Genomic DNA, 23233 nt, shown 5'->3' with positions numbered 1-23233 from the left:
GGCTGGTCGAAATAGAGTACTCGGAACACATTCGGCTGGTTCAATCAATTGCACCACGCTACAGCTCGGAGCGCTCGAAAGCGCCCTCACCTTCGAGCTTGGAGCGCTACCGAGATGCGACAGAATTCCGATAGTGTGACTGCGCCGATATTGCTCCGGGAGCAGCTGAGCGTCCGGCTGGGGCGTGCTTTCTTCGGCTCCATTGTCGAGAGGCCTCCGCGCCGCTGCAAACTGCGTCGTAACGCGGTGTAGGAACCAGCCGAATGTAATGCCCGGTTCGTGCTCGGCGACTTAAGTTCTCATACAGGCTTGTTACTGAAGTATTCGGCGCGCCGTTATGATATTTCTAACTCAATTCAAAGGCGCCCGCTGATGTACCTGTATACGGCACTCTAGCGTATCGGCACGACGAGCATGGTCGATTTGTTCGTATTATTAACTCAGTATTACGCAGTTTCCGCAAGTGCAGTGTATACGGTCGAGCGACTACGCGATATGCAAGCCGACTGATGCCAGAAAGGAAGATTTCCGTGCTAAGAAGCATGTATGGGCAACATATTGCTATAGCCTGTGAGAAACGCGAGTGGCGTTAATAAATAAAAAGCTAAAAGAGAGAAAGAACAACAACAAGCCTCATCAGCTTTGACTTTTCTATTTCTTTCTGATAACGCTATCGCTATCGCGCTAGGGGCGAAGGAGTATTCTATTTCTGCATCACAGTACTAAACAACCAAGGGTAATGCATGAGAACGATAGCTATAGCGGAGTCAGTGCATTTCGAACTTGCATGCGGCACGGTTTCTCGTCTTCGAACCTACGCAGTTACAATGGAAGAATCAGAAAGCGAACCGAAAGCAGGTTGGCTCTCTCCAGTCATCGCACCCCTATCATCTGGCGCTCGCCGTCTGCAATCTCACAGTTCTGTATGCACTTACAGGACAAAGGAGGAACGCAGGCTACATCGCATATCATAAAAAAGCGCGGAAGCTATAGAAAATGGGCGAATATCGAAAAAAAAAAAAAAGGACGCCAGACAAATGGCTTCACTGCTACGTGCAGATGTACAACGTGCAAGTAAGAATAAGAGGGTCGGGTTAGGCGGGGAAGCACCCCGACAGTGAGTAATGATTCGCGCGCGAAAGCGGGGACCTACTTAGCATTTCGAGCGAAAGATAACCCCGCCAATATTCCTGCCGCCGCTGCTACTAGTACACGTTTAACAAACGGCGACATGAGTGCGACGCGCCAGTTAGCGAGCGTATACTACACTTTAACAGAGATTGATTCGTGACGCCTGAATCGCTACCAAACGTGAGTTGTGGATCCACTATTTTACGCTCCGCTGCCGTTTGGGAACAAATGACACCTCAGCGCATTGCCTGCTGCGTTTAGATATTTCTATTTCTTGTATACTACAGGAAACTGCAGGTCGTAGCGCGGTAAATTTTCCGAACGACACGCCAAGTTGTAGAGAGCGCGTTGTCGAAATGACACCCCTTGTTACGCGAGGATTTCGATCTTCTTCTCTGTGTAATGAAAGCTGTCGGGCCTAACGGCGCTTCCTTTTTTCAGGAGCGCCACTCGGGTGGGTATGCCACTGAAAAGTGTGTACTTTTTTTTTTAGGACAGGATAGCGTCTCGGTGAGCAGAACATATGCATACCGATGACTACAAGAGACCGATAGCCATCTCGTTCATACCTAATTAGGCGCCATTGCCTTTTACGTTGCCCATTGTGAAAAAGGGACCCGGCTAGTCCCGAAAAGTCAAATTTTCGTCTTTTTTATTTTTGCACTCTGGCCAGCGCTTGTCTTATTTTATTAGGTAGAGATAGATAGATAGATAGATAGATAGATAGATAGATAGATAGATAGATAGATAGATAGATAGATAGATAGATAGATAGATAGATAGATAGCACAGTTTAGGCTAGGCCGTCATTGGCTGCAAGGGCGTTTGGCTGCGAATAGCAGCTCGACATTCTCGTCGCAGAAGGTTCGAGCTTTGAGCAGCGCGTACAACGGCTGCTTTCCACCCGTCAGACATGTTCAAACTTGACGTGAATTCGCCTTCCCTTGCGCTCTTTTTCTCTTTCTCTATTTTCAAATCTGCGTTCTCACCTTCCGTGTCTCGCGACGTGTCAAAGGCGTCACTGCAGCAACGAACAATAACCTTGCGCTTTGGGCAACTTGAGGGTGTCGTGACTGTTATACACTGCTGGAGCGACCGTTGCCACACCCTTCTCAACGGCGGGCGTCAAAAGGCCGCTTTAGTTTTAGCGCCAGCGGCTGCGCACGAAACGCGCAAAGGGCGGTGCGCCCCACGCAAGTACGTTCTGCGTCAGACCAGTTTTTACTGGCGCGTCAACTATCAAGAAATGGCCTTTTCTTGTTTTTAGTGCGTTCCTCAGCGCCATTTCGTGCGGCGTTGCGGAAGCTTGAGAAAACTGCGCAGTCATCGCCTTAACGCTTGACAATATTGTAAACTGCAGAGGAAGGGAAGAAAGGGCACTATAACGTAAAATGATTCCAAACTGTCTTGATTCCAAACTCCTGACGTCAAATTTAGGTAACCACCGACGCAAGCATCGGGCGGTGACCCGCAGCGTTGTCTGAACAACCCAATGAAACACTCTCCTCGTTTATAGGAGGTCACCTTTGTTCGCTTTCAAAACCAATAACATTGTCTACACTTAGCGGTTTTTCTTGTCTAATTGGCTGACCAGAGGCGAGGAGCGCGCTCTAGTGGAGAGGGTTTCGATGGGGCCGAGCCAGCATAGTGAAAATAGATAACCGCATGAAGAGGGTGGTGCCGGCTTCTCCGATTGATCCGCTTCGCCTTAGCTTGCGGTGGCTGGTCGAAAATCGCGGCGGCATGCAATGGAAGGATAAGCATGCCGCTAAAACGGATCTTCAGCAAGGAAGAGTTGGCAGAGCGATGTCGTATGCATGCCGAAAGGGCTCACCGGCAGGTGCGAGTAGCGAGGAGGGAGCGGGGAGCAGGGAGCGATCGGCGGGCAGCCATATTCTATTCCTTTCGGAACGGGGCAGTCTGTGGCTATTCAGAAAATTTTTCAGTTTTGTTCGGCATATTAATTCATTTTTTTTTCGCGTACGCGTACGTCACTTTGACGTGGTGAGTTTTCGCGGTTTTGTGAGGTCGCGTGACAGACAGGCGAAGTGGGCGTAGCCAGAAAACATTAGACCAATAGCAGAGGGCTAATGGTGAAAAGGCGTCGAATCAGGAATGATTATTTTTCTTTTGTGCGGTTTAATCATGCATAATCAGTATGTACACGTTATATCAGATGGGGAGCTATCGCGGTTTTCGTGACGTCGCGTGACAGACAGGCGAAGTTGGGAGTGTCCCAAAAATTTTTTGACCAATCGTGGAGGCTGATTGCAGAAATTGCAATCAAAAACACTTTGGAATCATTTTACGTTATAGCGCCCAAAGTCCCTGAGGGAGCGTGCCGTCCAGGAAGCAAGCCACCACCTGCCAACGTCCCCTGGCGTCGCGCCTCTTTTCCTTCGGGGTCCATCTGCGCGTTGACTAATGGGAAATCGGCACTCCATAGATGGCGGAGCTTTCAATGCATTGTTCGGTTCGGGCTTAGTTTCAGATCGTGTAGATATGCAGCATGGCGTCCATGCACATGTTTAGGTGTGAAATACGAGCGGATGCGTCACAATAAGCTCGCGAAATTAGACGCTTTTGAATATCGAAAGCCAAAAAAAAAAAAAAAAAAGAATTAGCGTAGCTTGCACTGGAGGCGCAATGCTAAGAGACAGCGGAGCTGATGGGCACGTAGCTAGTCCTGGCTTTTGGGCTAGGCTAAGCACTACCAAGCCATGTCCAGCATTTTCAGGAATTTATTGATTATTGATAGATTATCGATTAGCTAGTGATTGGCTATCGGTTGGCTATCGCAAGGTATTGGCCACGTAATTGGGACTACGCTAAGCACTACCAAGTCATCCCCAGCATTTTCTGGAATTTTCCGGATTAGCAATTTATTGGCTATCGATTGGTTATCGATGACTGACTAAGCTTAGGTAGTCCCAATCATGCTTAGCTAGCCTTAGCCAGGCTCAGCTTCGCTAGTTCACAGGGGTATGTGCCATTGCACTTGGACCCTTTTCTGCACTACCGCCAGGACCGGCTCACGTTTTTGCATTCAGCAGACACATTACGCCCGGCTTAAACAGCTCCGCTGTTAAAATTTTGTTTGTACAGGAACCACCGGCGATGATTATGTAAGAGAATAGCCAAACGCTTCAGGAAAGCAATTCGCTTTCATTAAAGAATGGTGCGCATGAAGGGGTATGTTTGTTGCAGTGAGGATACTCAGGTAGCGTTTGTTGTTTCATTACGTAATTCAGTAAATATCAGAGCCGTTAACCAGGGGAATAATTCTGTAAGAGTCCATCTAGTGGACGTGTCCATTTCGTCTGCTGCTGAAGTGCTGATTGGCTGAGGCGCCTGGCTCCCGTTGAAGCGCGCGCAGCCCAGCCCGGCCAATAAGAACTTCAACAGCAGACGAAAGTGGACATGTCCACTAGGTCGACTTCTTACAGAATACTTCCCCAGCACTTCTGTGGCGATAGTATAGAGATGAAAAACGCGTGCGTCTCAAAGGCTTGCCGTGCTTAGCTTTCGGGAACGAGTGCGCCCCGGAACTCGCACGCTCAAGAGCACGCGCCATTTGCATCGGCGTGTTCGTATCAGTTGTGAAAGACCGAGACCTCCGACCACCAACAACGAAAATGAGAGAAGGACCCAAATAAAGCTATTCGCTTTAAGACTCCACTACTCGGCGGAAATGACGCGTAACGCAGCGCGTTGAGAACCAGGGCGGCTCCATGGCGTGACCTCCGAGATTGGGAGTCGCCCGCGGCGCAGCTGAAAGATCTCAGAGTAGTCGTGTTCCTCACATTCCGGCTAACCGGAACCAGATACACGCGTCGTCTGCTAAAGTTATATTAAAAAAAAGCGTTAATAAGATAACTACCAACACCGCAGATTTTCTACGACTGCTTGAATAGTGTATGCAACTATCTGCCGTTTCTTCGCAGTTGACCTTTTTAACGCGCTAATGGCTTTCGTATGCGCACCACGCGCCTCTGAGGCCCTTTAAAAATTTGCTAATTTGCCAAGGGTAGCCGGGATAAATGGCGATCACCTATATAAACGACGTCGAACGCTCTTTTCCGTGGGCGCCGCGGAGCAGCACGTCGCCTCCAGCTCTCTTTCGTCTTCTCATTCTGGTTTTGTTTTTGTCGCACCACCCAGCCCGTTTCGTGTCGTCGTTAATAAGTTCAAAAGGGCTCGGCTCCCAGGCGCGCGCTTTTTTTTTTTCTCCCAGCCGCTGTTATACTTCGAGCACTATAGCTGCACACACTTAGCGACCAGTTCGCCCCCGGCGCCATTAAGAAAATTGGATTTCGCTTAGAGCCGTTTTCTCCGGTACGTTGCCGAAAGCTTTCCGTCACGTCTTCCGGGTGGCAGGGCAGATGTCACGACGACGTTCGAAAATCCCGCTGCATACAGTCACCAAAAAAACTTCGATCTTCGTTGCATCAGTCCCTTCCACTTATCTTTTTGAGTTGGAATAGCCGTCTTACATGCCGGTGGACGTCTGCGTCTATAAGTGTATGCGCGCGCATGTTAGACTTTTATATATATTCAGAGCTTTCTTAACGTAAACTTGTCGGGTGTTAGTGACTGCCTGTTTCGTATACTTCTACTCGTGCGCTTACAGGGACGCGAGCAAAGAAGTCTACAAGTCTATACTGCGTGCGTCATGGATGGTGACTCAGTGGCTATTAGCATGACGTCGTCGGTTCGATTCTTGGCCGATCGAGGCTGCCGCATAGTGAGGGAGGTGCATATGTGTGTGCGTGTCTGTACGTTCGTGTGTGTGTACCAGTACTATATTCACGCAGTGAAACGAGTCAATTTAGGCCTAACTAATGCGGATGCCTTTGTTTCCACCGTCTCCAGTACGCGCGACATCGGCCTTACTTTGATACATTTCGATCAGAGTCCGTATCGCCTTAATGACCAGTTTCATATACCGGCGTGACATGCACTCTCTAGAAACCACACCGGTGGAGTTTCCGTGAGTATAGCGTACATGCATGCGTTGCACGTGTACATGCGTTCGTGGCATGTGTCTGTTCGTCCGTCCGTCCGTGTGTGCGTGCGTGCGTATTTTCGCACGTGTGTGCTCGTTTGAGCATGCGCATGTGCTCAGTTATTCTGCACGCGTGTGCGTCGGATGTGCAAGTACCAGTGTTCCCTGTACTTTATATACTGTCGGCTACACTGATGTACTATAAGTACTCGAACGGGCCATGTAATAACGCTCGTAATAACAAACACACATTCAAACAACTACTACGATGCCGAAGGCAAGAATGCGGGAGCAACTAAATACTGCACGTGGCCTATAGTAACCTTCAACAAAACGCGAATCGTTACAAATAATGCTCGTCGTCAGCGTGAAAACGACTCACGTATGCCACGAGGCTGTGCGGCGGCGTATGCGTGTATTCCCCGAACGTAGCCTCGCTTATACGCAGTCAGTTGGCATTACTTCACACTCAACGCTCTGGGCGCATTCATGCGCTCGTTCTGTGCGCAGTATCAACTCTTATCCTCCCTTCGGCCTGCTCACGGTTCGCGGCACGCGCGGCAATAACGACCATGCATTTGCCAAGCTAAGCTAAATCCGTCCACTTTATCAAAACAACGCGCCCTCAGTTCTCGAGGCGCCGCGATGAACGCTCGACGAGGGATTTACGCGGAATTCTCGCTCTCGGCGTGTTTGTTTAGGGCTTATATAATTGTGCAGTTCTGACGTGTTCAACAACACGCGAATTCCATTTTAAGTTTCACAAGCTTTTTTTTTTCTGCGCAAGTGAGCCTACATGTACACGTGATCGCCGCTGATCGCGCGTGCACCTGATTGCAGTTGCAATTAAAGTATATATTCGCAGAGCTGCGCAATAGTACGCGCGCTCACCCGCGCATGCTGAAACGAAACAGCGCGATATTGGAATATAATACCAATGCAGTAAGCGTCACTTGCATGCCATCCACTTTTCGTCAAAATTAGTCTTACCAACAAAAACAAAAAAAATCTACCTTGAAACTATACATTCATTCCGCGTTTCCCGGATGACCAGCATCTGTTGTTACCATGAGAACCCGTGTACAGAAAACTACGCCGCGCCAGTGATTCCATCGATAGTCCCACCAACTCCACGAAGTGCATGCAGCGGGCTTGTGTCTACCTAACAGGTGGAACGTGGCCGCCTCGCGCGCTCCGGCGAACGGTGGTAAGCTCGCGCGATCACTCCGTATACGCGCTGCTATAATCGTTTTGCGACACTTTCGTTAAACCGGCGTTACGCGGAAAGTGAACAGTACGAGCATTTCATCAGGCCTCCTTTTCTGATCGGCCTTTGGTAGGACAAGGCAATCTAATCTCTCTCGGTGTGAAAGGGAAAGTCGTCATACACTTGACAGCAGCACGAAGCTACAGAGAGAGATTGACATAGAAGGAAAGCCAGGGAGATTAACTAGACTTTGTACAGTTTGCTACCCTACACGTGGGGAAAGGGATGGGGGAATGACGGAGAGAAGACAGCAGTTCAGATGATACATAGGCGCGCTAGACGATGCCCAGCGTTTCTACACTCGAACAGACAAGGCAAGTCTCTAGCCTTCAGGTATTGTGGATGACCGCGTAGGTGTCTGGGCTTATGAGCTACGAGGTCACAAGCTCTCAGGACTCTTGCTTCGGTGCTAAACTTGTAGCACGAAGCTTTGGAGGTTGTTCATGCTGCTCTCAAGTAGACGATAATTTGCACTGTCGAGAACCTTGTTTCCCGACTTGCCGATTTCTGCAGCACTGACTCGACCGATCCCTTTCGACGTAAGACAAAAGACACTGTCGCCACCACTGCAGCGTCACGTTTACCGTCGGCTGCAGGGCAAACAAACAAAGCGAAGGGAAAGTGGTGTGGAGGAGGACGAGGCAAAGAAGGAAGGAAAGGCAGGTAGGCCAACCAGAAGCACGTCCGGTTTGCTACCCTACACGGGGAATGGGTTTAAAGGGATAAAAAGAAGGAAATGAGACAGAGAGAGGGAAGAAGTTACTCTCAGTGTGAACAAGTGCGGCCGTCCAACGCTTCGCAATCGGTCACTGAGGCCAGCCGAGTTCACGAATCGTAGCAATGCCCGCCGCGTTGCTTTGTAAGACTGCGACGCGTGGGGCCATGGTGCAAGCATCTCTGAAAATAAAAGTGGAGCGGCAACTGCATGCAGACTGACCCGTGAGGTGTGCCGCAGCCTGCTCCTCTGCGGCGGCGCGTCCTCGGGCACCGAGAGGCGGTCGGGCGACGGGGGCGGCTGGTGCGAGGGCGACGACTGGGACGGCTGCGACTGCAGCGACTGCGGCTGACCGGAGGCGTCCGACGGGCTGCTGCCTCCGCTCGGCTCGTCGTCGCGACGGCTCATGCCGCCTTCCAGGCAGTCGATCTGCGTCAGGCTCTTGCTCCGGTGAGCCTGCACGGGAGGAAAGAGGGAGAGGAGGGTGTGAGACAACAACCAAACGGCGGGAGAGGGCAATATATCGGAAACAACCACAGCGAGCAAACGGCTGTACGGGGAAAAAGCCGATAATTCGGGCTACAGGCTAGTAAAGGCCATTTTTGAGTTACAGTCGAACCCTGATATATCGAATCTGAAGGGCATCACAAAAAAGTTCGATATATAAAATAAACATTTTATACAAAAATTTCAAGGGGATTTTACTGCTGTTCGTTATACACAATAATTCGTTATATGTGGGGTCGATATATCCGGGTTCTACTGCATTACATAGTGCAGTGACTCGATTACTGCTCCGCCAAGTTGATAGATAGATAGATAGATAGATAGATAGATAGATAGATAGATAGATAGATAGATAGATAGATAGATTAAAATTATATAGCGAATGCTAGATATCTTTGTCTGGTCATAAGTCTAGCACACTATTTCAGGCGACAAGGAAGATGTATGAAATGACGCATTCATACATAGTACAAATGCACACAACATACACACACACACACACAGTAATAAGTAACGAGAGTGCCCGGTCTAGGCCAGTGCGTCAGAGAAATTCCAACAGCGCCTTCGGTGCGCGTAAAACGCTGCCCGCGTTGCTCCAAGGTTCAGCCGCATGGTGCAGCTGAAAGGAGTTGCTAATTGAAGAAACGTAACGTCATAACACAATTCTGCGAAAGAAAACTCGCTGAACCGAAGCGAATTTTACTCGCACATCGGTTTTGCATGGCAAACGTGTTCACGTTTACAGGGCGAGAACAGCCGTAACAGCAACGAAACAAATTAAACTGCACCAGTCTCCTCTTGATTGCTTGTTGGCTTCTTAATTGATTGGTTGATTGACTGATTGAATTGATTCACCTCAAGGAATGCGTCTGCCAAAGAGCGCCAAAGGTAAGTATCAGACAGCGGCCCCACGAGATTGTGCAAAGAATAAAACAAATAAGTACACCGGAGTCAGTACACCGGAGTCAGTACACCGGAACGTGCTAAAACCGGGCTTGTCACACGCCAGGACAAGCAAGGGAATACGATCACAGTTACAAACGAAGCGACAACAAACGTAAAAAAGGAAGCTGTATTGAAACTTTATTGTGATAATAGGGAAATGTTTTTCAAGCGAACTGTTCTTCAACAGTGAGGAAAATTAGGCAATTAGCGGCGGCTCTGCGCCCTCTTCACAACGGCACGTCAACGGTGGGGAGCAGCCATTGCTCTTGACTCGGCCGCGGTAGAAACACGAAGCCTATTATAAATGACCTCGCCAGCACCAGCTGTCGCCGCTTCTAATGTGTCGGGGCGGTCGTTATAACGGCGTCATTCGATACATATACAAAGAAACGTTAATGCTTACAGAAAACAAAGAAATAGTTGAGCGTAGACGTATGTATACAGCCTCCCGCATTTTTAGCTATATCGCGCGAGCGTCCATCACGCGTCATTTTAGTGCCTTTAAGCGGCGATAATCAGCGAGACCGGCAGAAGTACTCTCAATTTCACTGAGCACTCTCCAGTGCAAGAGTCGTCTAATGCGATCTTCCCTTGAGGACGACGTACGACTATATTACAGTGTTCTCGCGCGATATAGCTAAAAATGCGGGAGGCTGCAAATAGCGCCTGCCTTGCTCTTTGTTGTCTGTGGCATATATTTACAAGTTCTCAAAAGTTATGAGCTTGAATGAATTCTGGGGTTTTAGGTGCCAGAACCACGATTTGATCATGAGGAACTGGGGGAGTCCGCATAAGGGATAAGAGGAGATTATTACAGTCACTATATAACGTGAAATCCGTTTTTCTGCGCTGTTAGACACGAACTGCTCGTTAAGTCGATAGTCCTTGAACTATCGCGTTGCACATTGAGTTTTTCTCGCAGAGAAGTGTCGGTAGGGAAAGAAGACAACGAAAACGTCAAAGGAATTGAAAAAAATTCAAGAAAGAAAGAAAACAACAACAAATCTATGAAAGGTGCCGCGCCGTGAACCGCACAAGCCCACTCGACGTTTACAATATCGTCATTGCGGCAAAAATTGCGACAAAATTGCGGCTGCAGTTGTCCTTGCGTTCAACAACAACCGCAACGCCGACGGCAACGCTAAATGGAGGGAACCGCCTTTCGTTCTTCACACGACCGCGGAACACACCTGGCCAGCATCTTATGCCAGGATAGCTTTATCTCCTCAATAAGCGGCACCTGTGGAGACATCCATATTGTATACAACACAACATGGAGCCTGCCTACACTATAGGAAGGGCGCCAACGTGCTCTGAACGACACAGATCGCGCCACCATCTACTTTACGACGGCTGCCTAGCCTCGCAGAGCGCAGCTATATACCGTGCACTGCCTTCCTATAACAGCTGTCAACACTTCAGGTAAGTACACTTTCACTAAGGAGCCCACGCGTTTATAAGCGTCCGTAAAGAGAGGGCCAATGGGTGTCGGGGTCGTATGGTGTGCCCGTTTACGTGATGGCCGGCCGATGGTTTACGACAGAGTTTGGATTGCGAGAAGAAAAGAAAAAAAATAGAACGGGAGACACACATCGAGCGTGGATATCGTGACATTCGAAACACGTGGCGCCCGGTCGCGTCAATAAGTACCAGATGTCCCGTACGACTGCCTGCAAAGAAACTACGGCCGGTCCTGACGGCCCGGCATGGACCCAGTATACTCCGATTTATGCCTTTATATAAGCACTTTCGCATGGCGTGCAGACTGGTTAGTAGCGCGTGTCGTACTCTTATATAAAACGAGGGGGTTCGTTGATGAGATATAGCTCGTTATAGCTTCTCAAAGAACGTTAGACGAACAGCGATAGTTAGGCTCCCCCGCAGTTAGGCTCCCGCAACTGCACTGCTTTCTTTTTGACACGTGAGTACTTAGGGCCGTTGTTCTCAATAACCTATAGGTGTCCGTGAACTGCACAAAGCGAGAGTTCTTCTGCAGCCGCGTACACTATAGGACGACCGTAAGTGCAGGATCGGGGAACACTGATAGCTGGATACAAAACGAACGGCAATGAAAAAGTGTCCTTGAATTCGGCAGCGAAGTTAAAGCACCGTATCGGCGGCAGCACGCGTTTCATGCGTTTCAGGCTTGCAGGCGCACATAGACCGTCTGCTCGCCTTAGACAATATTGCGGCGGAACTCACGGGTGCGTCACTAACACACAAGTTACGTTGTTCGCTCCTCCGGACCTCGTTAATAGAATGAGCATGGGGTTAGAAATGCGCTACATTAATCCCACGAAGCACGACATCGAAGCCATCGCATGCGTATCTATAGTGCAATGTCCATCGTGTGCTGTATAACGCGGCATTGCGCACGCACTACAATTAACGCATGCCCTTTTGTGGCCCGTAATTGGCAGCATCAGCTGTTTAATTCATGTTCCCCCTGACTTTGTTACAGTCGCGAGGCTCAGGCCACACCGTTCGTCACGAGCAAACCTTGAGGTCACTAACAATATTAGTGAAAAATGGAACGCGAATATTACTTCGAGCACGGACTCGGGAAAGAAGGCGTTCGCGCGAAACGTTCAACAATCGAAGCGACGCGTTCCGCGGCTGACGAAGAAAAGGAAAGATTTGAAAAAAAAAAAAAAAGTCGGCGACGATGATGATGACGAAGGAGGATCAAACATCACAAAAGCACCTCGCCCATTTCGAAGTTGCACTGGCAAATCTAATGGGCATGGTTCGATGCCGCTGTCTTCCCTCTTCCATACCCTCTCGTAATTCCTTCTCTTTGTTATTTTATATACAGCCTGTCTTCGGTCCCTATTTGGCTCAGCTCTCCCTCCACCACTCAATTTTTTCCTTATTTTTATTACACGCGTCGCTTCGACGTACAGAGACTTTTGCTCCCTCCGGCTAGGATATTTCCCCCATGGCCGACGGGGCGTGATTGGTACGGCCGCCTGTATTCGGGCCAACTGAGCGCAGCGTATAGTAGACGTGACTCCTGGGCTGTTGCGGCTGGTTGCCGGGATCAAATTTGTACGCGCGGCACCTGCAGAGAATGACATTGCCTGGGCAGTACGCGAGAGACGGAGCGGGAGAAAAAGAGAGGAAATTGAGAGGATACCGATTCCTGCGAGCTCTTTTCTGGTGGCGTTGCCTCATCGCAGCAGCACTGCAGTTTACTCACGGGTTACTATAGTGCGCAGGCACGCACGCACACACACACACACGACTGAGAGAGAGAGAGAAATATATATATATATATATATATATATATATATATATATATATATATATACATATACGAACGCACGTGGGGAGGCGGAAAGGGCACTACTTTGGCGGGCTGACCACGTCTATAGCTATCCAAGCAGAGCGGCATTAGTTAACCATATTCGACGGCGGGGGACGCTAAATCAATGCCGCCTGCGAGCTGCGTCCTGACGTGCACTGTGCGGGACAAAGACGCACAAGGAAACCTAAAGCTTCTCGCTATAGAATGACGCTATCCGTTTTTGCCTGTGCGTTTTATGAGAAAAGCAATGTTGTCATGGCAATGTGAATGACGTAATTTTGCTCCTAGTTGCGCAAGAGATGGTTTTAGAGAGTTAGAAAAGTTAAAAAAAAAACGCGATGCCTCGACACAGCGCTGAGCACTGCGTAGTAAAAGAAGTCTCAGTCTGACCACGACTGCGGAATGATAGTATCATTAGTTAAAAAAAAGGGGGGGGGGGGGGCAGTACACTATGTCAAAAGATAAAGTCTTAAACTTTGCTTCCTCCTCCTTCTTATTTCCGCTACAAAGACCGCTACAAAGACCAAACATATGAATGAAGTGACAACCGCTTCGATACAATTGGTCTGAGAAAACAGAGTGAAGAGGAAAGTTTGCATCACACTTTCTCACACTTAGCCCAGAAAGGAGCGAGTTGGCTGGAATCGAAAGCAACTTAGAGCAATGACACCACACTTCCCATTTAGGTCAGCGTTTGCACACGGTGTTACGAAGCCGACCCCTCTGCAGTTCATCAATACAAGTCACAAACAGAAAATAAAAGAGAGAGAAAAGAATGAGAGAAAAAAAGGAAGGGGCAGTGCGAAAATAGCATTGCTCTATACGTGAGCAGACATCAAAGGAGGTTAGGTAGGAAACGAACTTCTAGTGTGTAGAAAGCGTCCAAGCGTAAAGTCGCAGTGACGTCGCCATATATAAAATAAAGGCTACTATAAACACCACGGTGAGCCGCAGGAGCGCTCACTTGAAGTGACTGCACGTGTTTGCTCGCAAACAGTGCTTGGTCGTTAAAATGCGCTTTGTGTCACAGATTTGGCGAGACCGTAAACGAACAGTGAGAATTTCGCTCTCGTGCTTAAAACATAGACGGAGAGTTCACGATTAGTTTGCGAAATAAATGCGCTGGCGTCTATATATATATTTTGACGCTATTCGTGCTTTCCCATTGGCCACGGCATTACCATACGGTGAACAATAGGCAGGATTTGTCGAAAGCGGACAGGAGAGATACGAGACTGTGTCCTCGCCGATTTCCCAGTACGATTGACGAGATAGAACAGTCTGCTATGTGCGATACCGTGTGCGATATATATTTATGAAGAGAATGCACAGTCTGAATTTCGTATAAAGAAACCTGCTGGGCATTTCTATCTTTCTTTCTCTCTCTCTCTCTCTTCTTTCTTTCTTTCTTTCTTTCTTTCTTTCTTTCTTTCTTTCTTTCTTTCTTTCTTTCTTTCGAACACAAGGTCCTCTTTGAAGGCTTCAAATCGATTTTAAGCTCCTGGGATCTAGGTATCGGCGCGCTGCCACTTCCTGACCGCTTTCGTCAAAATAACGTGATTTGAAGCTTTCTATGCACGTAGGACAACGAAAAGTACGTCAAAATGAAGCTTGGAACGATAAAGGACACGCAAAGTTATAGTAGAGCTATGTACGAAGCAGTAATAACGCGTAATTAAGGTTGAAAAGGCAGAAATTCCCAGATGCGCTTGTTCAAACTGCGCGCGCCTAGAACCGGAACCGGAAGTGACGCTTTACCTAACAATAAATACGGGCCAATCCAGGAAATAGTGCAGTCTAAAGAATGTGTGCCGATCCCGAAGGCATCCCGAAGTACAGTTTAAACAACAAACCACATGTTAAACTAATGCGCCCAAGAGGACTTCGTCTTTCTTCAATGTCGACCGCTCTTGACTCGCCTTTCTTATATGTATAAACAACACATTAGAGATAATTTCTTCATTTACCTCTTTCTTTTATTCTTTCTTTCTTTCTCTCTTTTTTTGCGCGAAATGGTGACCCGGCGCTGGGGAGCAGGCGCAACGTCAGTTCTAGTATGCAGCTGAAGTATGCTGACACCACCCCCCAGATAGACCACCTTTTAAAATGGTACGACATTTTGAATGAGAACAGACGAGTGCCTGTATCAAGGCATGCGCGTTGGATAAGCGCACAAGCGCTCATACGTTCTAGCACGCCGGTTCCCAATCATGTCAGCACTAAAGTACCTAGATATTTCTTGCATTAAAAAGAGCAGGGAATCTAGGGACTTTAGTCAGCACCTGAACACACGTATACCTCAAGGTGAGCGGCGAAATTGACGCAATATCGCAGCATGTCCTACTGAAAACTGTTTCCACTGCTCGCTAGGCTGTGTGTTACAGCGCTGCTGTCGGCATGGGAAATTTCAGCGCTGGTTGTCAATACCAATTTCGCTCGAGGCCAAGTGGTGGAATCGCGGAGTTCTTCTTTTTGCGACGTACGTGCTCCTGTATTAGCAACGGTATCGCACGAATGGATGATCTGAAACTGAACTTTTGCTGAAAATTTCGCGATGGCGTGATGGTTGCTGCGATCTAGAGCGCTGATTGCGGAATGTTGTGACGACAGTCGCTGTGACTGCAGTGTTGCAATTATGGCGTTCGTGAATATACTGTCGTGTAGTTAGTTCAGCTAGTCGAGTTCTTCGTGTGCTCATTCCCTGACTCTTACTTATTCCACGAGGCTTAGATGAGTAGTTACGCGACATGCTGGGAACATTGAGAAGGAAATCGATGACTCTATATGGACATGCAGGTCCGTATAATCTGCTCTTAGACCTTATGTAGGTGCTGTGCCTTCTAGCTGCTGTCATTCACCGGCAAAATATACCCGTACCTTTCACGACTGAATCTCGGCAAAGGCTGCGCAACATTTTCTAATCTAGGCGGATAAAATAGAAAATAAGACACTGTGATGTTAAAACCACGTACGAGTGTACATGAATTCATTGTTCTCTAATTGGATACCTGTGTATTCAATAATGACACCTATAGTATAGTATCATCTATAATACTATGTCACCTACATAATCTACAGTGACAGCTGTAAGCACCTGCGTATTCTATAATTGAGTTTAGACAAATTAAACGCCTGCACAAGTCGTTGCAAAACGTCTCTAGCTCTTTTTTCTTTCTTTTTTTGTTCTTCCTTAAGTTCACGTGTGAGCTAGGTTACGTGTGGATACGCATACAGTAACGACGCCCATGCCACGCCCCTTGCTAAAAGTACAATGACCTTTTCTGCCCCTTGATTAACTATCGAACTTGTAATTACCGGTGTCGAAAATTTACCGACAGTTGGGCGAGGTACGTTCCGCGCTGGGCCGGCGCGTCAGAAAACGGGCGACAGAAGGAAACACCGAAGAAAGATAGCTGGAAGCCAAATGATAGGAGAATACGAAATTGATTTTTTTTATTTCACAACCAAGCCTTCCGGCTTGGATCTGTTCTGCCTAATTAATACTTCCAACAAGCCGAGGTGATCAGTGCCTGAATTCTCTCTCTCTCTTTTTCTTTTTTACGTAGTGATGTCTATACAGCGTTCAGTCTCTTGTCTGGCTTCAGAGATTAGTATTCTGCGTCAATTTTTGTCTTGCCATCAAGACTTAAAAAAAGAAGAACGTGACACAACGTGCGGGTTGGTATTGCGTGTGCTACTCAGTCGTTAATTAAAGCGCTGCCCCGTTGCCAAATTGAAGACCAGATGAGCAGGCGGCTGGATGGCGAAGTTCATCTCCCTTTGTTCTTTTTTACGGGATGATGTGTCTGGATCATTTGTCCTCGCACTTACTCTAATCTCCTCATTGTGAAACCTGGTACTAACTAATGGTTGGTTAAGCTGTAGAGATTAAGGAAGTTGCTGTCGTGCTTTTTCTGTATGGGGCCGCCGTGGAATCAGATGTTTCTCTTTTTTTTTTCGTGTCTTTTTTAGCCGGCGTGGAGGTCTCCTCGTAATAATTGCATGAGGTGCATGTATGCATGAGGTGCACTTCACTTGTGAGGTCGCACGTCGGGGCAGGGCGAAATCATTACGTACTGGCGTAGGGTTTCATGTAAAATTACTAGTAAATTTAGTACTTTAAATCGGTGCAAAATGGCGACGCCACCGTTTGGTGGCATTGCAATCGCTCGGCTATACCGTGAAAATGGTGGGTAGCACATGGATTTGTCTAATCTCCGCGCTTGTGGCACTATTTATTACGCCTTATTTAAATTTACAATAAATGATATTTTTCTAAACGCATGAAGGCAACGTAGTATGTACGTCTGTCTATCTGCATTGCGCTATTGATGCTGCTGAGGCTTGCTTCACAAGTTAGAAAAGGAGGAGGTGAATGAAAAAATGTCGCAGTTTCGCCCGAAAGGCGAAGCATCAATTGCGACAGCAAATTAGTAGAGAGCTATTCGGAGTAGGGATAGTGGTTTTATCGGCTGCATAAACTTGGACACATTCGCTTACTAACTGAATTAACAAGCGTGGTGTCAGCGCGCACAAACAAACATGAATAGATCACACTGAATGACCGCAGACAACGACTGTCAAAACGCGGGCAGCAAGCGCAGCCGCCGCAGCGGGCGAAGGTTCGCGCCGTCTATAACTTCAACGGAAACTGAGCGGCGAATGCACAGCGCATACAAAGGTCAGAGCCGTGCGGAGATAAGAGAAGGTTCGGGCGACCGCCACCGCCGGGCAAAGTGCAGAGGAGTTGTGCAGAGGAGAAGTTGTTGGCAGAGGAGAAGCTGCTCCCCCCCCTCCCTCCCGCGCTGCCTTGCCGCTTTCTTGCTTTCGCGTGGGAGATTGAGTGGCGAGTTCCCCTTGCGCCCGGTTGCAAGATAAGTAATTGGTGAAGCAGTACAGCGTCCCCCCGCCTCCCTCCCTCCCTCCCTCCCATACCCCCACGGCCTTTCGCGCGACGGTCGCGTTTGCTTTCCGTCGTGCGTTCGCTCTCCGTGATAGCGCGCGTCCCCCCGCGCGCTTTCACGCGCGCATACGGCACGCGGCGACGATTTTATCGCCCTTGGACTTTATACAGAACCTAACGGCGACGGCGACGGCAGAAATCTGGTTGAAGTGTCCATATAATTGCTATCGCAATAATAAGTCTTACTGAGTGTAGGGCACATTGTGTGGGGCACATTGTGTAAGTCACCCCCGTCGAATTGACGGGATTCACGATGATGAAGAGCCACCATAGCTGAACGGAGTGGGTTGCCTACCTAGCGAGTAACTCGACGGCGACTCTCTCTCGCCATCAAGTTGCCGCTTCGACAATTATCGCCAACGCAACACATATTCAATAAGTTTAACAGCGAAAGCTGCTAAACTTGTTAAACGCAACGACGAACGCATCACTACACACATTCGACAAGGGCAGAAGAAACAAATTTGAATGCTCCTGTTTTACCTAAGATGCGAATGAGCATCACCATGGACTAATCAACAGACGACTACGAATTCATCACTGCTCAAAAGAAAAAGAAAAGAAAAAAAAATACAATACTAGAAAGTGAGCAACCAGAGTGTGACATAAAGCACAGCTGTCTCATTAAGCCACACGCGCCTATCTCGCAGCATACTGTGTAACAGAGATAGAGAGACACCGAAGTGGCGCATTAGGCCAAACATTGATAAGTAGATTACAGTTTTGGAGTTACAAGCATTTGCCAATCTTATCGACAGCAAAGGCTGCATGGTAAGCCAGAGAAGACGGAAAAGGGAAAAACGAGCGCCTGGGTCACATTTGAAGTTCTCGCAACCGTTACTAGTGACATCATGGACCTCGACGACGTTTTTGCGAGACTAGTTAAATGTTTAATCAGGGGGATCAAATCCCGGCCACGACGGCCGCATTTCGATGGGGGCGAAATGCGAAAACAGCGGTGTATTTAGATTTAGGTGCACGTTAAATAACCCCCAGGTGGTCCAAATTATTCCGGCGTGCCTCATAATCAGATATTCGGTTTGGCACGTAAAACACAATAATTTTTGTTTTGTTTTTGTTTAACAAGGATACAAGCACATCGTCGCTTTCTGAAGGGGCAAATGACTGAACCTAGAAAGTTCCACAAAGCTTTTCTGCACAGAAATTGCATATTAAGGCTCCATAATACTTTACGTTACACAGACATGCCGGCACTACCATTCGGGAACAAAATTCAGTAAGAGAAAATTTCGGACGCCTTCACCATATAAATCGAACGCCTTTATACTGAAGTGCTTGGGGCCTGAGAAATCATCCGTTATACCAGGTTACTTCATTGTAAAGGTCGCGCGCCGCACAGCTCACTGATAGAACTGGGACAAAATTATTACTTCGTTATACAGGTAATTTCGTTGCATGCAGAGGCGTTCGTTGTAAAGGCGCTCGACTGCTCAGCGCAGTTCCCGTGGCGCTCCCGATGGTCCGGGCCTCTGGATGTTGAGCACAGGAGCGCTTTTGAATTCCTCCAGGGCGTTGGAACTTACGGCATACCGGAGGAACTCTTTTAAACATGCTGTAGCGGGCTCCGTGGTAGCAGGCAACGTAGCCTGCTACATGTAACCTTTGACAAGGGTACATACTTGGCTAATATACTGCGGATTGCGCGGCGTGCGAACGCGACGAACCCGAATGGCTGCGGCCTATCGCTTTCCACACTTTCACCGGTTCCAATTTCCTCGGCGCGCAACACATAGTAACGCACGCGTCTACATTATGCCGGGCGCCTTTGCTACGCGCTCGACAAGTGCGACGCTGCAGGGGTGCCGCCGTGATTCCCCGCCCCCTTCTAGCGCTACCTTGCGCCCTCGACGACCTCGCAACACGAGCACCGTGCATCACCCGGAAAAAAAGTTGCGCGCAGCGCAGCGTAAGCTGCAACGTGGCTCAGTGGTGCCTTCGGGGAGTCGCGAAAACATCATGGCTGCTTAGCTCTCTGAGAAAAAGCGCGTTTTAGAATCAGAGGACCTGCAGGAAGTACCGTAAGCTGTCTATTACATAAATGACCATAATGTCGGTTACTTTCTGCGCCAGAGCAAGTATTCCTGCTGAAGCGAGTGAGACCTTTGAAGACCAGTGTCCTCCGAAGGGCGCAGAGTAATCAGGAAAGGAGTCCCATGCCTGTTGATTGCCTTTCTCCGAGACACTGAGTTGATCAACGATTGGTGGACCCGGCCTGGTTAAACGCGCAATGAGTTGTTCCGCCTGAAGGGCAAGCTTTCGCACGAGCCTGAATGACCTTTATAGTGCTACCCTGCCCGCGTGCACGCAGTCCTCACTCTCTCCCTCTGTTTTCTTGCCACTCCTCATTCCCTTACCCACAGTGGTGGGTAGCAAACAAGGACGCCCGTCTAGTTGACCTCCCTATATACCTTTCCTCTCCTTGCTCTCTCTCTCTCTCATGCCAGGATAACCGCGCGTGATGCAACACTTTCACTACCACCGCTCTCACTTTCTTTTGTATAGTGTTTATGGGGGCTCGCGACCTGCCTTGCTGGCTCTGTGGTTATGACATTCTGCTACTGGCTCACAAGATCTTGGGTTCGATTTTTGGCTTCCGACAATATAGTTTTTAAAAACTACACGGTAAGGTTTAACATCGGAAGCGACAGAAAGGACTAAAAGATGCAGTAGTTGAGTACACCGGATTAATTTTGACCACATAGTGTACAATAACGTCCTCATAAATCGAACTACGAAAGCGTTTTTGCATTCGGCACATAGCGGAATGCGTTGGTCAAAGCCGGTAAACGAACCCGCGACATCGCGCTCAGCAGCGTGACACCATAGCCGCTGAGCGCCACTGCGGTGGGTGGGAGTATACGTCTTGTGGAGAAATGCAAAAACGATTGCCTACCGCGCTACGCACGTCAACCTTTCATTGCCCATGCTGCGGAACTATAGAAAATAAATCCTAAATATTTTTTTTAATTTTAGAAATGTAGATACTAATCCGTAATTATTCAGATGCGCTAAGAAAATGTTGAGGTAAATTTTATGTGAACCGTGACTGCCATCAACAGCCCTAACTAAGGCGCAGAAAGAGGAAGAGAAATAACAACGCTAACAAGAAAGAAGTAGGGTTTCTTGGCTAATCCCATGCATGTATCGCATGTAACAGGGCGCAAGCCCTGTTACTAAATCTATCTCCTATCCGGCTCGGCGTTGCCATATCAAGCCTGCCGAGCTGCTCACGGCGGCACCCTACCTACTTGCGTTCAGACCACTCAGCGCTATCAAATCGCCAGCCCGCCGTAGACAGAAAGTTAGAATTACCCCCGCGCGGGCTTGAATCTGTGTTTCGCCTCACAGACAGCACCCTCACAGTGTCTGTGCACGGTATACGCCCTTGAGATCGGGGTAACGGGTGCACCAGGCGCTAAGTGTCAAGAGCCCACTGCGACCGCGCGGTATGAGGATACAGGACGCTTTCCCGTTCTTCCTCCGCCGTATACCGCTACATCTGCGCGCGGTTGCGTTAATTAGTTTCGTCGAATAATGCCCCACACGCAATGATTACAGCGGGAGCCTGGATGCCGACGCCTTTCTTCCCTGCCTTCCTTCCACCACCGCGAGATGGCGCGGCGAGAAAGGGGCGCTGCAAGCGCCCTCTGTTGTGCAAGCGTGTCAGCGCCTTGGAATTAAGGTCGCTCGCGCTGTTCCAGACGCCCCCCCCCCCCCCCCCCCCCCCCCTCTTCGAACAGAACTGAGAACGAAATGAAAGTCATCCGAAAGTTCAGATGATGAAAGTCATCTGAAAGTCACAACGGAGGCCCCAAGAGAAGCTGTGAATGCAACTTGTCTCCCCACAGGCGCACAACTTAAAGGGACACTAAAGAGAAACCGGAAGCTTGAGCTTAAATGGTAGATTATCCTTTCACGATCACAGCCATACCATTCTTACTGCAAACAGATTTTAATAAGCGAGAAAATAGCGAAAAACTGAAGGATAGGTGCTGACGCCCCTTCGAAATTCCCGCACTACACGTTCGTGACGTCGGAGATTACAAACGTAGGCCGGTCGCGATTGGTCGAGAGCGATTTATCGCTGTTAATAAAACGCAAAATAAAATACACCTTAAACGTACATAAACAGCATTTGGCAACTTTTTAAACCGCTTCAAGCGAGGAAGTACAAGTTTAGCAGAAAATTAAATAAATAAGAAAAAAGGGCATGGCGATACATGCGGCTACGTAATGCGGCCGTGATAGTTTCGTAGTTTCGTTTTTGGTCAATGCGACGTCGCGCGCGCCTGTTCCGCTCTACGGTGTTTGGTTGCGTGTTGCGTGGCTCGAAAAACGTCGACTTCGCAGGAAACAGCCAGAAAATGCCTCGTGTGTGTAGTGTTGAGGGCTGTATAAATGGCCCAAGGCGCTTGTTCAGGGGCAGTGGCATGCAGTGTTGACTCGATTGTGTCCTTTCATGTGGTGTCGCGCGGAGAGCCCCGGCTCTCCAGCGTTCGCAATGGCTCAGTGCTCTGCCGATGATAAAACGGCAAAAGAGCCAGAGAAACCGATGGTGTGCTCTCTGCATTTCTCGCCCTCGGATTATATGTATAATCCTGCCCTCGGAAAGTATCTTGGCGTGCCCCAGAGTCCAGTTCTTTCTCGAGCAGCTGTTCCCTCAATGCGGCCTTCATCAAACCCCCTATCGGTGCCCCTGCAGCAGCAAACTGGCGGCTCGGTGAGTGCTGAATGTCATTAAATAAAGCCACGAAATAACCATACCGAGTACGTGCGCAACGTTCTATGCTTGTTCTGTCGGGAACATCGTCGCCTGGTGGACCGCACGCTTCGCTTCGACGAAAACGAAGCTCTGCTTTCCGCCGGCGCGGCCGGCGGCTCACCGCCATCGCACGGGGAAACACCTACCGCTCGAGCACGGATGATCATTTCGCGCTCCGTTTCACTGAATATCGCTGAAATGCAGTCCTGCTTCCCTGGCAAGCTCTTCGTTACAAGGTTCAGCGGCAGCAACGATATACATCGCGGCGAACGCAAACGCAGCGACCATGCATTCAGCCATGATGCATCCAGCGCCTCGGCCGTTTACGCAAGCAGTGACGTATCATGGCGCATTCTGATTCGCTGAGAGCAATGCAATCTGTGACGACACTGCTTCAGCGCCAAATCTGGGGTGACAGAAATTGAGGAAGAGATATTTGGTCTTTGTTTACGAATTTCTCCGCTAATAACTCATTTTTTTGCACACAACAAAAGCTGCATGCATTCCTGAAGGTCTCTCTTTTATTCCAGCTGAACTTCCTGTTTCTCTTTAATGTCCCTTTAACGCTCTCCAGTTCCAATGAGCCGTGGTGACGGTTTTGGGCCAAAGG

General features: G+C 48.7%; 1 protein-coding gene across 5 annotated transcripts in view; it reads right to left on the bottom strand.

Moving 5' to 3' along the window:
* Positions 1-23233, bottom strand: part of LOC119445813 (pleckstrin homology domain-containing family G member 5-like) — a 676589-nt gene that overhangs the window by 170226 nt on the left and 483130 nt on the right. For all 5 annotated transcript variants that reach the window (XM_037710104.2, XM_037710105.2, XM_037710106.2 and 2 more), the window contains one exon: positions 8341-8574. In XM_037710104.2, the coding sequence (XP_037566032.1) occupies positions 8341-8574 (234 nt within the window). The remainder of the gene's footprint in view (positions 1-8340; positions 8575-23233) is intronic.

This window comes from Dermacentor silvarum, chromosome 3, assembly GCF_013339745.2.
Source record: "Dermacentor silvarum isolate Dsil-2018 chromosome 3, BIME_Dsil_1.4, whole genome shotgun sequence".
Taxonomy (NCBI): Eukaryota; Metazoa; Arthropoda; class Arachnida; order Ixodida; family Ixodidae; genus Dermacentor; species Dermacentor silvarum.
The sequence above is the reverse complement of the archived record's forward strand: the minus strand, read 5'-3'. Positions and strand labels throughout refer to the sequence as shown.